Source organism: Cavia porcellus, unplaced genomic scaffold, assembly GCF_034190915.1.
Source record: "Cavia porcellus strain 051 isolate PalLab524CR breed Dunkin Hartley unplaced genomic scaffold, mCavPor4.1 scaffold_40, whole genome shotgun sequence".
Taxonomy (NCBI): domain Eukaryota; kingdom Metazoa; phylum Chordata; class Mammalia; order Rodentia; family Caviidae; genus Cavia; species Cavia porcellus.
This window is the reverse complement of record NW_026947523.1, coordinates 3,062,346-3,081,867: the sequence shown is the minus strand read 5'-3', so window position 1 is coordinate 3,081,867 and position 19,522 is coordinate 3,062,346. Positions and strand designations below refer to the sequence as shown.

The window sequence follows — 19,522 nt, the reverse complement described above, 5'->3', positions numbered from 1 at the left end:
GGGCAGAGCTCCCAGGCAGGCCAATGGACGTGCACAGCCGCACACCTACTGGGGTCCTCTCATGCGTGCTCTTTGGCGGTACCAGGGATGGAACCCTGGATCACGCACTGAGCTGCACCCCGAGACCTTACTGTTTGTTTTTAAATTTTGAGAAAGGGCCTCGCCAAGTGTTTCTCAGGCCACATTCAAAATGACAACCCTCCTGCTTCAGCCTCCCACAGTGCTGGGATTACAGCTGTGTGCCATTACTCCTGGTTGAGTTCTCTCCTACAAAAAATGTACTATTTTTCAGCTCATTTAGGCCATATTTTAAAACTTCAAAAAGACAATCAGCAAACAAAAAACAGTAACTGGGAGTAATCTTAGGGGAAAATGGCCTAAGAAGGTTTTATAAAGGTAAACCAAACCAGTGAGCCCGTCAAAGTGTGACAGTGAGTCCCCATCTCTGCCATCTCAATGCAGCTACGGGAAGATGGGTGGAAGGGGCGTCACCTGTGAACGCGAACGGCTTCTCCATCCTCTGCCACCGGCCACTGGTGTAGTGCTTCCCCTGCGCCTCGGTCTCCTCCACGGCGATGATCTCAGACACAGGCACCGAGCAGGCATCTGTAAGACCACAGCCGAGCGAGCTCCTCAGAATCTGTGCTGGCCACCCACGGCTGGAGGCTTCGAGCCACCCAAGTTAGGATTCTCACCAGACCAAGGAGCCACAGAGCCCCTACTCCAGGGTCCACGCACGCCTGCGTTTACAGCGGCACAACCCCCAAAAGTGCAATCTGGGAAGCGGCCTGGGTACGCAGCCGGTGGGTAGGTGAAGACACCGTGGTATTTACACTCCGTGGGGCAATGCTTCCCATAAAGGACAAACCAGCACAGGCACGAATGGCCGATGACAGGTGATCACCGTGTGCATCAAAAAAGAGGACCTTTGAGTCATTTGTAGTTACAGGATGCACCTTGAGAGCACGATGCCAAGTGAAATAAATCAGAAGCCTCTGGGGACCCAAGCAACCCTCCTGGCTGACAGCATGTGAGTCTACAAACACCGGTGTTTCCCGTCATCCTGTTCTGAAAGCCCGTATTGTTACTGTTGGAGGTTTTTTGTTGTTCTTGTAGTTGTTTATATCTCTCTTGCTTTTCCTTTTTCTTTTCTTTTTCCTCTTTATAATAAAATAAAGAATGGGGCTGCGGATTTAGCTCAGCGGCATAAGCGCCTGCCTTGCAAGCAGGCAGTCGTGAGTTCGATCCCTGGTACCGATAAAAAGGAAAAGGACAAAAATAAATAAATAAAATAAAATAAAGAAAAAGAAACCAAAATGAATAAATAAGCAAATCAGACGCACAAGCTATAATACCGCGTGGTTTCTCTTACAGGAGAACCCAAAGTCCAAACAAACAGCAAGACAAGAGATAGACGATGGGAAACGGGGCACGGGTCGATCATCCTCAGATGGAAAAGGGACCAGGGAGGGAGGCGGCGGGGTGGGGGGATGGAAAACGAATTGAGACAGGTTCTGCGCACGCACCAACTCCACATGAGGCCCGCTGTCGGTATGTGCTGCAAGCACAAGCTCCCGAGTTCCATCCCCGAGAAGACCAAAAGCAAATAAATAAAATTCAAGAACAAGATTTAAAGCATCCTCTCACTAGAAACCCCCAAACGGAAAGGAAGGTCAGTCCCACCCCATCCAGGGCCTGTGCGTGCCAGGGGAGGGTCCTGTCACCAGGCCCATCCTCGGCCCCTCACTTCCTAACCGGAGCTAAGGCTTCCCAGCAGCCCTGCCCCCCCCCCACAGGCACTCTGCCCCCCTCGCCACTGGCTTGCAGCACTCCAGCAGCAGGGGGTGACTCCTGGGCCACCCACTGTGACAAGTCTGAGACACAGCATCTGTCCTGAAGGACAATTCTGGCTCAGAAACCAAATAGGATGGGACACATGACAGGACACAGGGCTCTAGGAAGGCCAGGGCCACTTGGGGATCCAAGCCCTCCCAGCCGTATGCAGGGGGAGGAAAGGCAGCCTCGGGTGGCCCTAAAGGTGACAGCTGGACACTCCCAACACCAAGAGCAGGAGGAGCCCGAGCACGCCCAGGCATGCAGTTTAGAGAGCTGCAGAGGCTGGGACCAGGCAGGGCTCCACAGATGGCAAGCTGTGACCAAGCCAGGGCCTGAAAAAAACGGACCTGGGGCAGGATGAGGGTAGAAAATGAAGCAGCAAGGTCTCCTGGGAGCAGGCTGGATTCCAAAAGCTTTGTGGAAAGTCTCAGGGATTTACAATGTATCTTTACATAAAAGGATGTTACAATTTGCGGTTAGCTTCCTAGGTTGGCTAGGAAACCTACAATCTCGCAAAAGTCTCTGCACCTTCCCGGATGCGCTGCGGCAGTGGGTGCCATCGCTCTGCACGGCTTCCAGAGCCGCTATCTGTGGAAATTGAGTCATAAGAGCCAGGAGGGTCGAGCTGGGCCTCTGAGGCCTGGAGGCCCTGAAAGGCTGACAAGGTCGGGGGTTCCTCGGGTCCAGGGTGACTTTGGGGACAAAAGGGGAGGCAGTCAGACACCCGCATCACTGCAACCCTGCGCCCAAACCAACCCCCCAAGACCTCTGCACGTCCTCTCCTCCAGCAGCCACAGGAGGCACCGGTGTCTCATGCTGGGCCCAGGGCCAGGCTCACAGGAGGCCGGAACTCGCCTCCAGGGATGTGTGTGTGTGTGGGGGGGGGCATTGTAGCAAAGGACACAGAAACAAAGGAAACTGCGTTGCACAATAAACTGTATCACACAAGTGACCAAGATGGTTCCTTTCACACAGCCCAGGGAGCGGGGAGGCAGGACAGGACCCTCTGGGGCTGAGGACCAACTTCAGGGTGTCTCAGCTGCTGTGTGCTGTCAGGACTGTTCCTGGGGGCCCGAGACAGAATCTGCCAGTGCCCCAGCACAAGCCTGCAGCATCGAGAGTCTCTCCACATCCCGACAACTGACCGCCTGCAACACTGTGAGGCAGACCGGGCCTCGGCCATCAGCTAGGTGTGCACTACCAGTGGCTCGCAGGATGGCCCCGGAGAGCTGCAGACTCACACCTTCCGGTCCTGGGAAGGAAGCCTGATGGACCTGGAGAAGCGGAGGAGGGCCAGTCAGATGTCAAGACATGCACGAAAGCCACGCTGCCCAGAGCCAGGCAGCAGGAAGGCGCACGCTCAAGGGGGCCCAGTCAGCACCCGCCCAGCCGCTCGGCAGGACACTCCTCTGAAGCCAGCAGGGCAGAGAGGGGGTCCTATGATCCGGCTGGAGCACAGGAAGCTCCGGTGAGGTGCAGCAGGAGGGTGCGGGTGGTGTTGGAGCCGCTGAAGCCAAACACACGTGCAGGGCTGTGGCGTGGCCGGGCATGGCTGAACTGAGAACGGGGAGACACCTGGGAGCAAGACAGGCCACAGCTGAGGCTCCCTGGGGACTTTCTGGACGGTTTTCCTTAATTAGCATCCTCTGTTGCTCTGAGGGGTCCTTGAACCCCTCCCAAGATCCTGCTCAGTTTCCTGCATGGTCCACTCAGCTCCTTGCTTGTCCTTGGGTCAGTCTGCTGCTGGCCAGCAGAGTTAGGAGCTGTGCCAGGATCTCACTCTCCCTGCAGCCCTAAAGACCGTGCCGCATGCCTCATTCCTGTGAGCCTTCGCCGTGCACCTGTTTAGGGGACTGGGGGTCTACGCACGGGCCCCAACAGGAGTGCTCAGGAGAGCTCCGGCAGAAGGGATCCAGGGGACCCAGGGTGTAATTTAGAGGCAGAGCAAGTGACCAGGCACCATCCACGACTCCTGCCCAGGATCCAGGCCCCAAGCCCTGCTCTGTCCCCGTCTCTGTGACTCCCTTCCCGTGCCCTCTCCTAGGCTTGTCCCTCGGAAGCACGCTCTGGCTGGATGTGTCAGTGGCATCTCGCACAGCCTTCAGGACAAACTGGGCCCCTCAGCATGGCCTTGCCTGTCCCCTCCTGGGTACTGCAGTGCCCAGCCTGGCCTGCAGGTCACCATGCAGAGTGCACACCCTGATCAGGGAGCCGCATCGCTGATGCTGATGCCTGCACCCACCTGCGGGGGACCAGCTCTGTGCCACTGCAGCCCTGACCACTGGGCTTGGACCCCTGTGCACCTGGCTCAACACAGCTTCAGGGTCGTCTCACCCTGCCCAGTGCCCACGCTGCCCACAGTCAGAGGTGGCCCTGCCTGGTCTGCTCAGAGCTGCATAGTATCGCCAGGGTCTGGTCACACGGGGCCCGGCCAGCTCCAAGTCCAGCCTGGCAGCCTCGAAGCTGGCCCGCTGTTCTCACAGCACTCTGCTGGCCCTAAGGGCACAGTCGTCCTCTTGGCCAGGTCCTCTCAGCAGGGCCTCAAATGGGGATGCCACAGTCCTCACCTTACTGAACAGGAAACTGACACTGGTGGCAAACAGCATGTCCAAGTCTCAAACCATGTCGCAAGGCCCCAGCCAGCTTGGGGAAAATCCACCCAACCCTTCTCCTTTCTCGCCAGAGAGGACAGCAGGCTGCAAAGAGCTCAGACCTGGACGAGGGAGGGACGAGGATGGCCAGCTGTGTGACTCTCTGTCCTGAAGGACCAGAGCATGACCAGAAGTCGTGCCTCTCAAGGTCGCTTCCGGGGTTTGCGTGCCCCACAAAGCACGGTTTGTTGACGGTTGAAGGCGGCCGCTGGTCCTCTCTCCCCCTTACAGCCAAGCTCTGTGTTTCGGTTTGTTGTTCTCTCTTTTCCCAACAGTAAAACCATCCATGTCATGGGGGCACACCCTGAAATCCCTGCACTCAGCACCCAGCTGGAGGACTGTTGCAAGTTCAAGGCCAGCCAGGGCTACAGTGAGACCCTGTCTCAAAAACAAAATAACAACAACAAAAAAAAAACACCCCAAAACCAAACAAATAAGAGAGCAGTTAGTGTGGATTCAAATACTACAATGGTTATAAACTTTTAAAAATGTTCTCACTCAATAGCTCTTCCCCCAAATGGCCTGAAAATGTGTGACCCAATCGTGGCTGAAAGTTGTGATGCTTTGTGACAACAGAGATTCTCCTGTGTGTCCTCCCCCAGGGTCAGCAGCTCCTTTTCCAATGAAGCAGCCTGACAGCCTCCATACTCCAGAGAAACCACACCTGCCGGAGGAGAGTGGGCTGCTGGCTCCCCATCAGCCCAGTTTTCCGGAGGCATCTGCAGAGGCCGCGTGTGATAGCTGTCCAGGTGACGGCTGGGCCCACCCCTGCACCCGCCTGTCCTGCTCTGCTCTGTTCCTTAGCTCGGTGGTGACTGCCTCTCCCCTCTGTCATCAGCTCTGATGCAGAGGCTCCTGGACACACGCTTCCCTCGTGCTGAGGCAGTGAAGTGTGTCATGACACATGTGTGTGCACACACACAGCTGGGGTCGAGGTGCTTGCCATGCCGCTCAGCCAGGCCTCCCACAGCCTCCAACTTTTCAGGGACCTGTGACTGGCAGAAGACCCACAGCCATGGGCATGACTGCCGATCAGAGCCCGCCACAGGGGCAAGTCCCAAGGGGAGAGGGCTCAAGGGAACAGGGCAGGGGGCCAGGACCCACAGGACCTGCTGGTGAGGTCTCTGTGTGTCATAAAGGCCGCAGCTTCCATCCCAGAGAAGCAGGCAAGGAAGTGGTGGGGCACCCTGACCTCCATGTGCCTGACCTGCAGGGGGCCTCAGCAGCAAGGGGCAGCCCACAGGAGACCGCCCAAGAGACCTGCACAGGGAGCCAGCTGTGGCCAGCAGCTGAGAGGAGGCAGACACGTTTCCCTGGCAACACAGCAGGAACGCCTGACCCTTATGGAAACTACAGGTGAACCCTTGCCTCTGAAAATCCAGGAGAATGCACCAGAGCCTGGGGCTTCCCCTGGGAGCCCCAAGCATCCCCTCAGAAGCTCCTCCCGCACCCTGGAGACATGTCGGGCTGTGGCCTGTGCCGGCCAGACAGCCTGGGTCCCTGGAACCTGAGTTTGCAGAGCCCACGTGGTCCTCCTGGGCACACTGCGTGAGCCTCCATGGGAAGGCACAGCTATAACCCAGTGGGACACACAGGGGACAGAGGAGGCCTAAGAGAAGGAAGCCACAGCAGATGCAGCCCACAAGCCACACTGCTGGTGACCTGGAAGGGCTCTGCTCCTAACCAGCCAGAGACCCAGAAGGCTGCCCCCAGTGTTCCCAGACCCCGCCTGTCCCCTGGAAATCCGATGGCATCCCTAAGCACCAGCACAGCAGCACCCACCAGACCAGGCTGGGTGGGGCAGACGGCAGCCCTGGCGTCCACCACAGATGAGTCCAGGGCCTACAGGCTGGGCTAGGTGACTTACTGCTGCCATATGAATTCAGAACAGGACAAAGGCCACAAGGAGAGGGCTGATGGAAGTGGCCTAGAAAGAAGGAAGCACCTGCATTTGGGAACAAAGGGGCAGTGTGGGGACAGACACGTCCAGGCAGCCGGTCTTCCACGTTTCCTCCTACAGTACAGATGTCATTTATAACTTTCCACTCCTGAGAATGTACCCAAAAGCCGGGCACCAATGCCACATGCCCATAATCCCAGCTAACCACGATGCTGAGGCATTTGAGGGACAACACAGTGAAACTCTGTCTCTCAATAAAATGGGGTAGGGATGTAGCTCAGTGCTCCCCGGGTGCAGTGCCCAGTGCTGGGAAAAAAATGTAGCTGGGATTTTGACGCACGAACAAACCACGCCCCACAGTGTCAACCTTCACCTCCTCCCTCTGCCAAGAGCTGATGCAACAGACAGGGAATCGGAAGACCAGCTGTGTGTGCGCACCTTGCATGCCCAAGTCCCCAGGGTGCTGTGTCGGGCTCCCTGCCAGCCCCAGACGGTGCCCAGGGAGTTTTTCTTAAGAACCCTTCTTCCCACTGCCGGATGTACACAGTTACCCATTCCAGGCCATAAGCATCCCCAAGCGGTGAAGCTGGTCCCAGGGTCTGCAGTCTGCAGGCCGCATGAGCTCCAGGAGAAGGAGCACCAAGCCCCAGGGTGAAGCCAAGGGACCCCAGGACCAATTCTGCCCAAAGGCACCCAGCCTACCCCCTAGATGCACAAGGCTGGGTCACACACAGATCTGTCCCAGGCTGGGACCTGCAATGGTTAAATGCTGGCTACTGTTTAAGATGGGAAAGAAAAGCTCAACATGCAAGTCTGAGCAGGGGTATCCGTGCACTGCTTTAGCTGAGCCCCCATCGGCAGCCTCTGGTAAGCCAGTCCAAGGTGATTCTGACCCAGGGATTATGGCAAAATCCTCAGAGTCTGGTCACTTGTGGGTGTGGTCTGCCACTAGGTTTAAAATAAATTCAGATTTCCATCACGGGAAATATGCACCCCTAGCTCCTTACCGCTGTGCCTCTAGCCAAGTGAAGTTACAGGGCCACACTACTGAGCCCCCAGGAAGAATGGCCAGCCCCATCACTGGCCCGCTGACCCACAGCAGACTGAGTCCTGCTGGGAAGTGGTTGCTTCTCATTTAAAATTCTATAGCCGGGTGCAGTGGCCCATACCCTCAACCTGGGCACTTTGGGAGGCCGAGGCAGGAGGATGAGAAATTCATGGTCAGCCTGTGCAATTTAGCCAGATCCTATCACAAAATAAAAAAGGACATTAAAGCCTGTGTCCAGCAGGCAACAGGCTAAAGAGGCTGGCCCTGGTCAAAGGAGTAGCTTGGGATTTTGCATTTCCTCCTCCGTCTTGGGTTCTGGCCGGATGTCAGAGTGAGCTGCGGACTGGCAGGTGTGGCACAGGGAAGCCTGAAGAGGACCCAACCCCGGGTGGACCAGGCAGTGGGGACCATAGCGAACCGAGGGCTGCACAAGGGGGGCCTGTCCCAAGCTGGCAGACGGTCCCCGCCCACCCAGCTGCTAGGTGCAGAGCATGCACAGAAACACCAAGTGCTGTCAGTACTGAGGCTTAAGCCACGGGGCTCCGCCCGCCACACACGGAGCCGAGGGAGGGTGGCAGTGATGGACTAGGTCGGCAGAAATGGCCTAGTCTGAAGGACAGGGAAAAAACATTGACTTTAATGCATGGGGCCATCCACGTCTGTGAAGATGGACAGGACGTACCTGTCCTGTCCCCTCTAGGTAGGGTCCAGGGCACCGATGTGAAATACCAGGGCAACTGAGGAGGAAGAGGAGGAGGAGGAGGATGCGGTGGCCCGGGTGGAGGACTGAGGGAGGCCGGGGGAGGCTCCTGTGCCAGCCTCTTGCATCACCGATCTCACATTTGGAACTGAAGAGTCACAGCTCAGAAACACCAGTGAGTGCAAAGACCCCACGAAAGCCCGCTCACGGGGACGTGCGTGCCTGTAATCCCAGTACTCTAGGCGGCTGAGGCAGGAGCATCACATGCCCGGGCAACTCAGCAACTTAGCAGGACACAATGTCCCAAAAAGGACTGGGGGTGCAGTTCAGTACAAAGGCCCTGACTCCCATTCAGAGTATCACCCCCAAAACAAACAACAAATAAAAATAAAGGACAACATAAAAGGCCTGCTCTCTCCAAATGAAGAATCAGGGAAGGGTCAGCTTCCCAAAGAAGAGACACTTAGACAGTATAACCTGGCCTCCAGCACTACCCACCTCCTCCCAAGCCCCTGACGGCCCACCGTCTGGGACCCCGGCTTCCACACTAGGCTGCACTGGGACATCCAACAGCCCCTGCGGGCAGCAGTTGTCCTGGGCAGCTGCTGGTGACGGTGGCGACATAGGGTGGCTGGGATCTCAGCTCCCCCAGCGGCGATGGTGGCAGGGCACCCTCTTCTGCTCCAAGGTGGAGTCAAGACACTCGCCACCATCCAGCAGTAAAGTGACTGAGCTCCTCCGAGTGAGGCCAGGGTGGATGGGGCAGCTGTGAGGCTCCAGGTCCCCAGCCCAGGAGGCTCAGTGGAGGCCTAGTGGCAGCCGGGCTCCCCCACCCAGCAGTGCCCAGCAGCCCCAGCCGAAGCACCAGACAGGCCTAGGGCCCTTGGGCTTCCATCATGAGCTGGTGGCACCCAGGTCCTCATCTCCAGGGAGCAGTGACAGAGAAAGACGACACAGGACCTACCCCAAAGTGTCCACGTGTCCGTCCAGGACTGGCGAGCATCACCCAGATGACTGCAAGGTTCCCTTGCCCGACAAGGACTGAGAGCTGGCACAGGCCAATGAGGACCCAGCAAGCGTCCACACAGGCAAAAAGCTCAACAGGGAAACAAGGGGTGAGGAGGGGTCAGGTGGAAACCTAAGAACTGCGAAATGCAGTAACTACAACAAAGCACCCAGTCCGGGAGACACCAGCAGGTAAGGAGAAGGAGTTCACATACAGGGATCCCGGAAAAGACCATCATTCCCCCCTCCGGGGATTGGCCACACTATGCCTGGGGGCTGGAGGTAAAGATGTGTTTCTAACCTAATGCACAGGACCCTATAAACCAGGGACAGAGACCAAGCCACCAAGGGAGACGGAGAGAGCCGGCCCGTGAGGCCACACAGGAGACCTGCCGGCCAGGGGCCACAGTAAGCAACAACTGGGCATTTTAAAACTGCACCAAAAAATCAAGATCAAAGTCTAGAAGACAGATGTAAGTGATGCGAGGGAGGCAGGAAAAACAAGAAACAAATAAAATAAAATAAACCCGACCCCTAACATATCAACGTCCACTTGTGAAGACTTAGGTGGACACTGCTACGAGGTGCTCACTTCAAACTTCGTGATGCGGGCAGGGTGACAGCTGAGGAAAGCCGGTGGCCGTGTTGGTATGAGAGGCGCAGGCTTCAGAGCAAAGGGACCTGCACATAAGGAGGAGACCAACTCCAGGAACACCGGGCGTCCCTGGCACGTCCAACAACAGCTGCAAAATAACTACAAGGCGCCAGCCAAACCTACAGTCAGTGTTCAGATTTTAAAAACACATAACGGACAGAGACAGCGTTCAGTGCGCCCGCCTTCACACACGCCCCTTCATTAAAACCAGGGCTCCATCATCCCGGCTACTTGCGGCAGCTCGGAGTCCTCTTTCTTGAATGTTTTTAGGGCCGCTGTCGTGGCCGCCTCATGTCCTGAATCTGCTCCACATACTTGCCCCCTTCTGTGGTCGCTCTGACTCTGGGGTAGAGAGAGACAAGAGCCACGTGTGCCGGGTCCCATCAACAGGGTGGGTGCGGACGCACTGCAGCGGCTTCACCACCTGCTCTTCTGCTGGACGCTGCGGGGCAGCGGAGGTCAGCACACGGTTCATGACGTCTCCTAAGACACCCGCAAAAGAGCCCTCCAGAGCTGCTGCAGAAACAAAACCCATGGGGTCACCAAGTCCAGACCACTCAGGGGATGCAAGGAGGAGCTCATCGCAAGGGGTCTTTTACGGGGATCAAAACTTGAATGATGTGTTTCGTACACGTACTAATAAAAATAAAATAAGAATTTTTTACTGTAAACCTTTCACTGCATATTTTGATCATCAATCACATATAGGACAAACCCTGATAGACTTGAAAGGAGGAACAAATAAACCCATAATTAAAAAAATAATAAATAAATAAACCCATGATTCCATTTGGACGACTGAACAACTGTTGCAAGAGCTGGGTAAGGCAGGATGCAGGATGCAGGATGCAGGATGCAGGACTCGGCACTGGCAGCGGGCAGCAGCCCGGGTGCCCGGCAGAGGCAGCGGGATGTGCGTGCTCTCCATCTCCCAAGGCACGCAGGCCGGGTGCTCTGCTGCACCTCTCGGCCCTCGGCCTTGAGCCTAGGACACACCGCTGACTTGAGTGGGTTTGCATGAAGCTGGTTTGAGAGGAATCCCCTGGGCCAGATACGAGACTTACATTCAGTTTGCAAACATCTGTGATCCCCCTGGGAGGTGGCACCGGGGTCCCAGCTGGCAGCCACGTGCCACAGCTGGACCGGAATCCTATCTGAGCAGGCACCATTTCCCATGGGCAAGGTTTTTTTAGTCTTTGTTACTTTTTTACGGCAGCATTGAAATGGCCAACCTCTGCCGCTGCTGTGAATGAAGTTTTACTGGCACCCAGCCGTGGCCGTTTGTTTACAGACTGTCCACAGCTGCCGGAACACTCCAACAGCAGGGCTGAGCGACTATGACGGCAGCAGCACGGCCCGCGAGGACTAAGACACCGCGAGGGCTTTGCAGAAAATGTCTGTGCATCTACTTGAGGGTGACAAAGGTAACCCTGAAGTCAAGGCAGGGCAGTGACAGGTTTTACCATGATGTTCGACTCCTACTAAATCTTGCGAGCTAACACTAAAGGAGATGCGTGCGGAGACGCTGCGGGATGGACCGCTGTCCCAGACCTCAGAGGGGAAGCCGAGCACTGGCCCCACCGCTGCCACCCGCAGTCTGAATGGAGACTCGAGGCCTGGGCCAGGGAGACAGGACTCCGCTGCGTCCTGCGCACCTCCCTCTCAAAGCCTGCAAACTGCAGACCACACCCGTCCTCGGCCTCCTGTGGGAAGTCACTTTTCATGAAACCCTTAATCCACCCGATTTGACTTCCAGAAGTTTACTACTGACCAGCGCAAAGGGGTACGCAATGGTCACCTAATACAACACACATCTCCAAGCACGCGCTCCCGTGACCCGGCTTCTTGCTTCCCATGTGCACACACGGAAATGAGATCCAACGTCCCTAAAGGACGACAGCCTCTTTACTCACACAGCCCCACGGCCATCGACAGCGGACGGTCCACTGGCAACACTACTTAGTGACAAACAAAAGGGGAGCTCCGGGCACAGGAAAGGTCTCAGTTACAGACACTAAGGGACACACAGCAGCCAGGCACAGAGCTGGCCAGGCTGAAGTGCGGGTGGACATGGCTGGGGCAAGGATGACCATGCGGGGAGGCCCTTGGGTGCAGCCACTGCTCCCCGTCCCAGGCTTGGTGATGCTTACACAGGTGTAAGCATCTATACAGGCATCGAAACCCGCCCCACTATACCCTTGAAATATCAAGATTTTACTGCACACAAATTAGGCCTCAGTAAAATTGCTCTTTTAAAAACCACAGTTTAGAAGAATAAACAGTACTGAGGGAAAGGTTCTGTGGTGCATTTATTTCCCCAGCTTTTCTTCCATGTCAATTTACAGATACATAAATATCAAATATTGATCACATCTCAAGTGTAAGGCTAAGAATGATTTCTTTATCTGTCTTGTAGATCTTTATATTTTTTTGTTTGCAGCAGGGTGAGGAGGGTGTTGGTAGAGGTGATGGAGCCCAGGGCCTCATGCATGCCAGGCAAGCAAGCTGCCACCCAGCTGCATACACCCTCAGCTCCAGGAATTATTTTGTAAGCAAAAAAAAAAAAGTTTTCTTAACAATATCTGTGGTTTAGGCCAGGTGTGGTGGTGCACACCTGTAATCCCAGCTCTTAGGAGGTTGAAGCAGGAGGATTGTTAAAGAGTTCGAGATCAGCCTGGGTTACAAAGTGAGCTCAAGGTCAGTCTGAACTGCATAGCGAGACCTGTTTGAAAAAACCAAAAAATAAAAATCTGTTGCTTAAACTACATATAGTGGCCCATGACTATCATCCCAGCACTCAGGAGGCTGAGGCGGGAGGATGCCCAGTCTGGACTACATAGTGAGTTCAAGGCCAGTCCCGACTACATAGTGAGAACTTGTCTCAAAAAAGAAACAGTACAATTTGCTGGTTGTGGTGGTGCATGCCTGTAACCCCAGCACTCAGGAGGCTGAAGCAGGAGGGTCGCTGAGAGCCTGGGCTCCATAGTCAGTTCAAAATGCATGTGAACTACATAGTGAAACTGTGTCTCAAAACACCAATATCCAGGGCATGTTTTCACTTCAATAAACACTTGGGGTGCTGGGCACAAACTTTACAAAGATAGCTGCCATCTGCCCAGGAGCCTGGGGCACCCAGGCAGGGTTGGTGAAAGATAGCAGAGACTCCTCCTACAAAGGAGAAGCCTGGGCAGCGGCTTCATAAATTTTTTTTTTTTTTGGAGATGGTCTCACTGTGTAGCCCAGGCTGGCCTGGAACTCACAGTGGTCCTCCTGCCTCAGCCTTCTGAGTGCTGGAATTCTAGGTGTTCCCTACCACGCCCTGCTCCCCACACCACCCTTGAACACCCATTACCCACACATGTGTGCACCCCTCTCCACATCCTCTCAGCCCAACTCTCAAAGAACGAAGCCAGAGCCTATTTACTGTGTTTTGTTGCAACCTGGGCAGAGCCCAGCTATCATCTGAGTCTGTCAGGTTCAGTGAGTGATCCACTTCGAGGAGGCGCCCCTGCCACTGCCCCCACCCCACCCCCGGTTTCCTGTTTTCAGTCTGCCCTACTTCCGAAGGACCAGGCCAGGCATGCAGCTGGCTGCTTCCTCAGCCCAGAAACTGCATACCTCAGATACCTGGCCCCATCTCAGCAGCTGGGGTGCACAGTGACCCCAAGAAAGATATGCACCTGGTTCACACCCAGACCCTGCAGCACACCATGCGCCCCTAGAACCAGCAGCTCATGGCATCTAGTTTTTCTAGGAGTTTCCAGCATGGGCAGAGCACCCCCAACCCAGGGCTGCCCCTGGCTCCCCTCACAGTCCTCCCCATCTCTGCCCCTGCCTGCCCATCCAGCTCCATCCAGACTCAGCCGGAGTAGGGGCTGGAGACACTGATGCTAATGGAATTAAATGTCCTGTGAGCTGGCCTCAAGCTCGTGATAATAATCCAATTTGAGCCTGATTTCCTTTGGCACTGCAGAGTTAGGAGACAGCACAGCAGTACTTCTGTCTCTCTGTATTCCCAACCCCGTGTTGCCCAGCTGAGAGCTTCTGGATGGTTCTGGGGGTGGCCCACCAGCCAGGGCCCTGCAGTTTCAGCCCGGGCTGGGCAGGGGCACCAGGTGTGCCAGTCCTGCAGCTCTGGACAGACCTGTCCAGAGGGCCCACACACTTCCCTGGAGCAGAGTGAAGCAACAGCCTGGCCAGGCATTGGGAGCACCAGAGTGGGCAGGAACAGGGAAGCAGGCTCTGGGACGAGGTGCTGGGAGGCCCAAGGGTGAGAGCAGACACTCTCCCCCAGCGGATGGGAGGGAGCCGGAGGGTGCTGGTGACCCCAGGCAAAAACCAGGTGCTGGGCACAGATCTGAGGTTACCGCTTGACCTGTGTACCTTCATTCAGCTCAGTCCTCAGAGCCTCACGAGCCAGCATCACAGAGCACCCACAGGCCTCAGTACCCACGGGACTCCAGTGCATCCGGGGGCTGGGGTGAAGCTTATGAGACGGCACTTGTGAAACCAGGCATTCAACGCCCCCCCCCCCCCCGCACCTCAAATAATAAAAGCAAAGGCCTTGCATACTGAGAATGTCCACCCTGGGAATCCCAGCCCCCCCTCACTCCACCTCTAATAATTACTTGCTTCTCCCAAAAAGCATCCTTCAGGACCCCAGCTCTCCGTGCTCCTGGCAGGGGCTCCAAAAGCCTCTGGGAGGTTAAACAGATAGGGTCCCCCATGCTGGGCTCCCATTTCCCTCACAAGGAAGGCAAATCCCAGCACAGCCAGCAAGGCCCATTTGGCTGCATAAAGGGACTCTGCTTCCCACACGTGGGGCTCCTGGTGTTTCGAGGTTCTCCCTGCCTTCACAGATCTCCCCGATTGCATGCAGAACCCGGTCTCTCCAGGCCTCTCCCGGGCTCCAGTCAGTTGCCACAACGTGAGTGTGGACTGCTTGGAGCTCCCCCCAACCCCGAGGGGCTCTCCCCCTAGGGCCCGGCTGTCTCAGACACACCAGACACACCGGTCCAGCACGGAGAATGTTCCATGCTGCAGGGACTTCGGCCTACACCCTGCACCAGGCCTAGGACCCCGCTTGGCCCAACCCAACAGGTTCTCATGGAAACTTCCAGGGCTGGGGGGTGCAGCTCAGTAGCAAAGCTTGGGCTTAGCCTGCTTGTAGGCCTGGGTTCCATCCCCAGCACTCACAAACCACCCACTCCCAAAACAAAACTACAGAACTGGGAATGAATGGAACTGAACACGCCCACACTGGCCTGCGGCCCTGGCTCCCTCTGCCTGGCACAGTCCCGGGCACACTCTTCTGTCAGCCTCCCCTCCTGGGCAGGATCGGGTGGCAGTTCCTTTATCCACCTCTGTCTGTGCCTCTGCCATCACACAGCTCTGTGGGGAGGAGGCTCCAGGGACGCAGCCTGTGTGTCCTTGTCCTGGCCCAGCCTCCGTGCCAGACTGGGATGAGTCTTTGCCAGCTTATCTAAATTGTGCTGCGAGGTCCTCCGGAGGGCACGGAGCTAACCTGTTGCCCCACGCGGTCCCCGCAGCAGCAAACACACCCCCGGGGCAGGCGCCCCCTCCTCAGGTCTCCACCTCAGAAGTCCAGGCCTGCCAGGGCTCCTTCCGGGATGCCCGCTACACCGAAGCCTGCGTCCTTGGGGTAGGAGACTGGGTGGTTCCCGGCAGCCCCCCACTTCCGCCCTTAACCAATCTGGCGCAGCCGCGCCGCCGGCAGGCCGGTCGGCTCCCTGCCCCGGGCTGCTGTCCGCAGAGCTGTGCTGTGGCTCTGGCCCTCCCCTTCCCTCCCCTGCCCTCCCCTGCCCTCCCCTGCCCTCAGGCGCCTGCTCCGGACTCCGTCACCCCGTCACTGGAGCGCAGCGCCCCGAGACCCTGGGACCTGTCCGGCAGCAGCAGCTCCCGCCCGAGCCCGAGCCGGCCCTCCCCACCCCGGCCCGGTCCCCTCTCCTCCCCCTCCCCTCCCCCTCCGCGCCCCCAGCCTGGCCCCCGCACCCCTCCCCTCCTGGCCCCCCGTCCCCACCCCCCACCCCATGCCGTCTCCCCAGCCTTCTCCTCGCCCCGTCCCGTCCCGTCCCGCCCCGTCCAGCCCCCGACCGCGCACTCACCCGCACCGGGCCCCGGGCACCGCCACCAGCGCAGCAGGGCGCGCGCGGGCTCCAGGCTCACGGCGCAGCGCTGCTGCTTCACCCACAGCTCGGAGCGCAGCGGCGCCGCCGACCCCGGCGCCCCCATCGCGGGTCCCGCGGGCCGGACCGTTACGGCCGCGCTCGGGCAGGCGGGCAGGCGCGGCGGGGCGGGCGGGGCGGCGTGTGCGTCACCCGCACGCAGCGGGCGGCCGGGGACAAAGGGAGGGGGCGGGGGCGGGGGCGGGGACCGGGGATGGGGACGGGGAAGGGGGCGGGCGGGGGAGGGGCGGGGGAGGGGAGAGGGCGGGGAGGGGCGGGGACGCAGCGCCCGTGGGGGTGGGCTGGCCGCCTAGCAGCTGGGCTGAAGAGGGCCGAGGTGGACGACCCGGGAGGGTCAGCGGGCGTTCAGGGGAGGCCGCAGCAGAAGGGCTTGGGCAGGCAGAGGGGTCAGAGAAGACCTAGGGGTGCAGCTTCACTCCGGGGCTGCAGGTGAAGGCCGCTGTCCTCTGTGCCCTCTCCGGCTGGCGCCCGCCACTCACAAGCCCTCCTGTAGTGGCGCCTGCCCAAAGGCCTGGGCCAGCGTGGAGTGGGGCGGTGCAGAAATGCGGCTGGCTGCTGGGCGGGGTAGGGGGCGGAGCGATGCTTGGAGGTGGGCACCCAAAGGTGCCTGACCTTGGGCGTTCTCCGCAGCCGGCTGGGGAGAGCCTTGCGGGTCCCCCGGGGGCACAGCAGCCTGGGAGACTTGGAATTGGAAGACACGGCGGCGGCCTCCTGCTTAACGGAGCCGTTGGAGTGAAACTGGGGTCCCACAGCTGACCCGCCCCCCCCCCCAGGACAGCTCAGGACCCCACGTCACTGAGCCCCAGCACTTGGCGGAATCATAGCCTCTGTGTGTAGCTTGCTTTCCCTATCACGGGGGGGGGGGGGGAGGGCACATCCATGGGTGCTCAGGGAGGGTGCTGATCAGACATGCTGAGGCTGCCCTGCCCTCAAAGCAGCCTAGCCCTCTGTGCGGGTCCCTGAGGACTCAGGCTGCCCACACTGAACCCTCCTGTGTGCAGTCAAATATGGGATGGGCGCCTTGATCCCTAACCTAGTACTGAAAGTGGCTGGGGCCACATAGGGGACTCCCGTAGGAGCACGGGCCTCGAGGACAGAGCCACAGCACACCAGGCCAGAGCTTCCTGCCCTGGCTGTCTGCTGTCTGCCCAGCCCTGCTGCTGCCACAGAGGCGGAGTGGGCCGGGTCCATGTGGTCTCACTGCTGTGCCTGGCACAGGCGGCCACATGCACAGGTCCTGCCCTGCTGCTCTCTATGACCCTGGGCAGGGCAGGAACCACCACTGTGAATCACTGCTCCTTGGAATCCCAGCCCCCATCCAAAGCTGCCAACCTCCTGCAGCTTCTGCAGGGCAAAGTCAGAGTCCCGCCCCGCCCACCCTGTGCAGGACCGACCTGCTCTCCTCCCTCCCACGGGCCCTGCACGGAGGCTTGGGAAATGTGGATCTGAAACTTGTTCGGAAACCCCAGTGTGGGCAGGGCTTGGGAGTGCCAGGCTCCCTGGGGCAGCCGGGGGCCCTCTGTCCCTGGGTTCATTTGTTCAGTACAGATGCCTCACTTTGGCCATAAAATCCCTGGCCAGGTTAAAGGGCCCCGAATGGACTCTGCCTGCCTCGGCTCTCCATGGAGGCAGCCGTGTCAGTCACAGAACACTAGTGGGGAACTAAGTGGCCCCTGTCAAGGATCGGGGCTGAACTGTGTCCCTCCCACACACAAAAGCTCTGGACTCACAGATTCCAGGACATGTGCACAGAGGGTGGCCACATGCGGGGGCCATGGGAGGTGGCATCTTCCAGCATCAAGGGCAGCAGACCTGCTGTTTGCAGGGTCCCTCGGGCTTGTCAGGTGAATGTGAGAGTGACTGGCAGAGGGGCCAAGAGGAGCCTTGGCAAAGCCCAGATGAGCCCAGTATAGTGGTGCATGCCTGTAATCCCAACACTCAGAGGCTGAGCCAGGAAGGTCTCTGGGACAGACTGCAGGATATCTGCCTGAAAGATCCTCGCCTTTTCCCACTTCATGCCTTGTGGCCCTGCCACAAAGGGGCGCCTTCACTGCCTCTGTCCCGGCCAGAACACAACAGGGAGACCAACAGCATGTAAGTCAGGTTGTGCCCTGCCGCTGCCCCTACCCCTGCCATGTGCCCAGTCTGCAGGCTGGGACTGCTCCCCAGTGGCCTGGTGCCCCAGGCATGCCAGGTTAGACATCCTGCCCCGCTGTCCTGTCAAGCACCCACCTCCTCAGTGTCTAGACTCTTCTACAGGGATCGCTGGGACCCTGAAGTCTTGTCTGGGCACACACACGCCAGCTGACCCCCGGTTCCCCCCACCAAGCCTTCCTGGAGCCCCACTGTCCTGTGCTGGGCAGTCCTGCCTGCTTATCCCCTGGCTTCCTGCCTGATGGGGTCGGCCTGACCGTGTGACATCAGGAACTGGAATACTCCTGGATGGGGGAGGGAGGACCCAGCTAGATGCACCCAGCTGCCAGGAATGCCACCCGTTCCCACACCCTCGAGGAGGAGCCTTCCAGGCACTGCTGGTCACAGTCCACTGCTTGGGAGAAATGTCCTGGAAGCTGGGTCTGGTGTCGCACATTTGTAACTCCAGCACTGGGGAGGCTGAGGCAGGGGAATTGTCAGGAATTTGAGGCCAGCTTGGGTTCCGTAGTGAGTTCAAGGTCAGCCTGGACGAGATAGCAAGATCCTATGTGAAATATCAAAACAACAAAACCAAAATGCACGTTCTCCCCTTGCCAGTGTGACCCAGGCTGACTTAATTTTACAGAAATAACTGTAAAAGGCTGAGGTCAACAGAACAAAACCGACCTGCGCTAGTGACAGAGAAAGCAGAATGAGATGGGTAGACACTCCAGCTGCCCCAGGCTGCAGGAGTCCCACTGCCACGGGACAGTCTGAAAGGATGAGAGCAGAAGCCGGGGCAGGCACCTTTCCTGGACACTGCTCCTCGGGCAGTCAGGTGGACAGGCACCCACCCTTCTGAGCACCTAGGTCAGCGCCGCCTGACTGGACCTGTCCATCGGGGCAAGCTCAGGGTCCACGTGGCAGGGCAGGCTGGGCGGAGCTGGCAAAGGTGGTGAAGTGGGGCTGGGAGGGAAGGATGCCAAGGCAGTGCCAGGGCTCAGGCTGCCCGCACCTAGGATGCAGAGGGAAGCACCATCCCGGAGTGAGGGTCCCCTGGCCAGGCTTGGCCTGGGTTGGTCTGAGCCTGTGAATTCCCAAACTGGCTGACGTGACCTGGTATCGTCATGTGCCACTGTACACGGCCATGTGCTCCTACAGTCCTCAGCTGGAACCACTCTCGAGCTCAGGAAAAGTGCCAAGGGTGGCCTGTGGGCGAGGCACAGAACTGAGAAGGAAGAGGACCCTTAGGTCTGAAGTCTGGGTTCTGCTCCACATGGGGAGCATCCAAGAGTGGGTCTCAGGACAATGGACCATCGTTGCCCCGTGAGAGAAAAGGCCAATCCTGGTGGGACTCAGGGATTCAGGTGGCAGAAAGCATCCCTTGC

The 19,522-nt window shown here is 58.2% G+C and overlaps 1 protein-coding gene across 1 annotated transcript in view; it reads right to left on the bottom strand.

Annotated features, from left to right (window-relative positions):
• Positions 1 to 16,120, bottom strand: part of Cerk (ceramide kinase) — a 36,648-nt gene extending 20,528 nt beyond the window's left edge. Inside the window, exons 1-2 of the mRNA XM_063243767.1 lie at positions 15,921 to 16,120; positions 493 to 606 (exon numbers count right to left, since the gene is read on the bottom strand). Coding sequence (XP_063099837.1) covers positions 493 to 606; positions 15,921 to 16,047 — 241 coding nt within the window. The 5' untranslated portion in view covers positions 16,048 to 16,120. The remainder of the gene's footprint in view (positions 1 to 492; positions 607 to 15,920) is intronic.
• Positions 16,121 to 19,522: the final 3,402 nt, after the last annotated feature.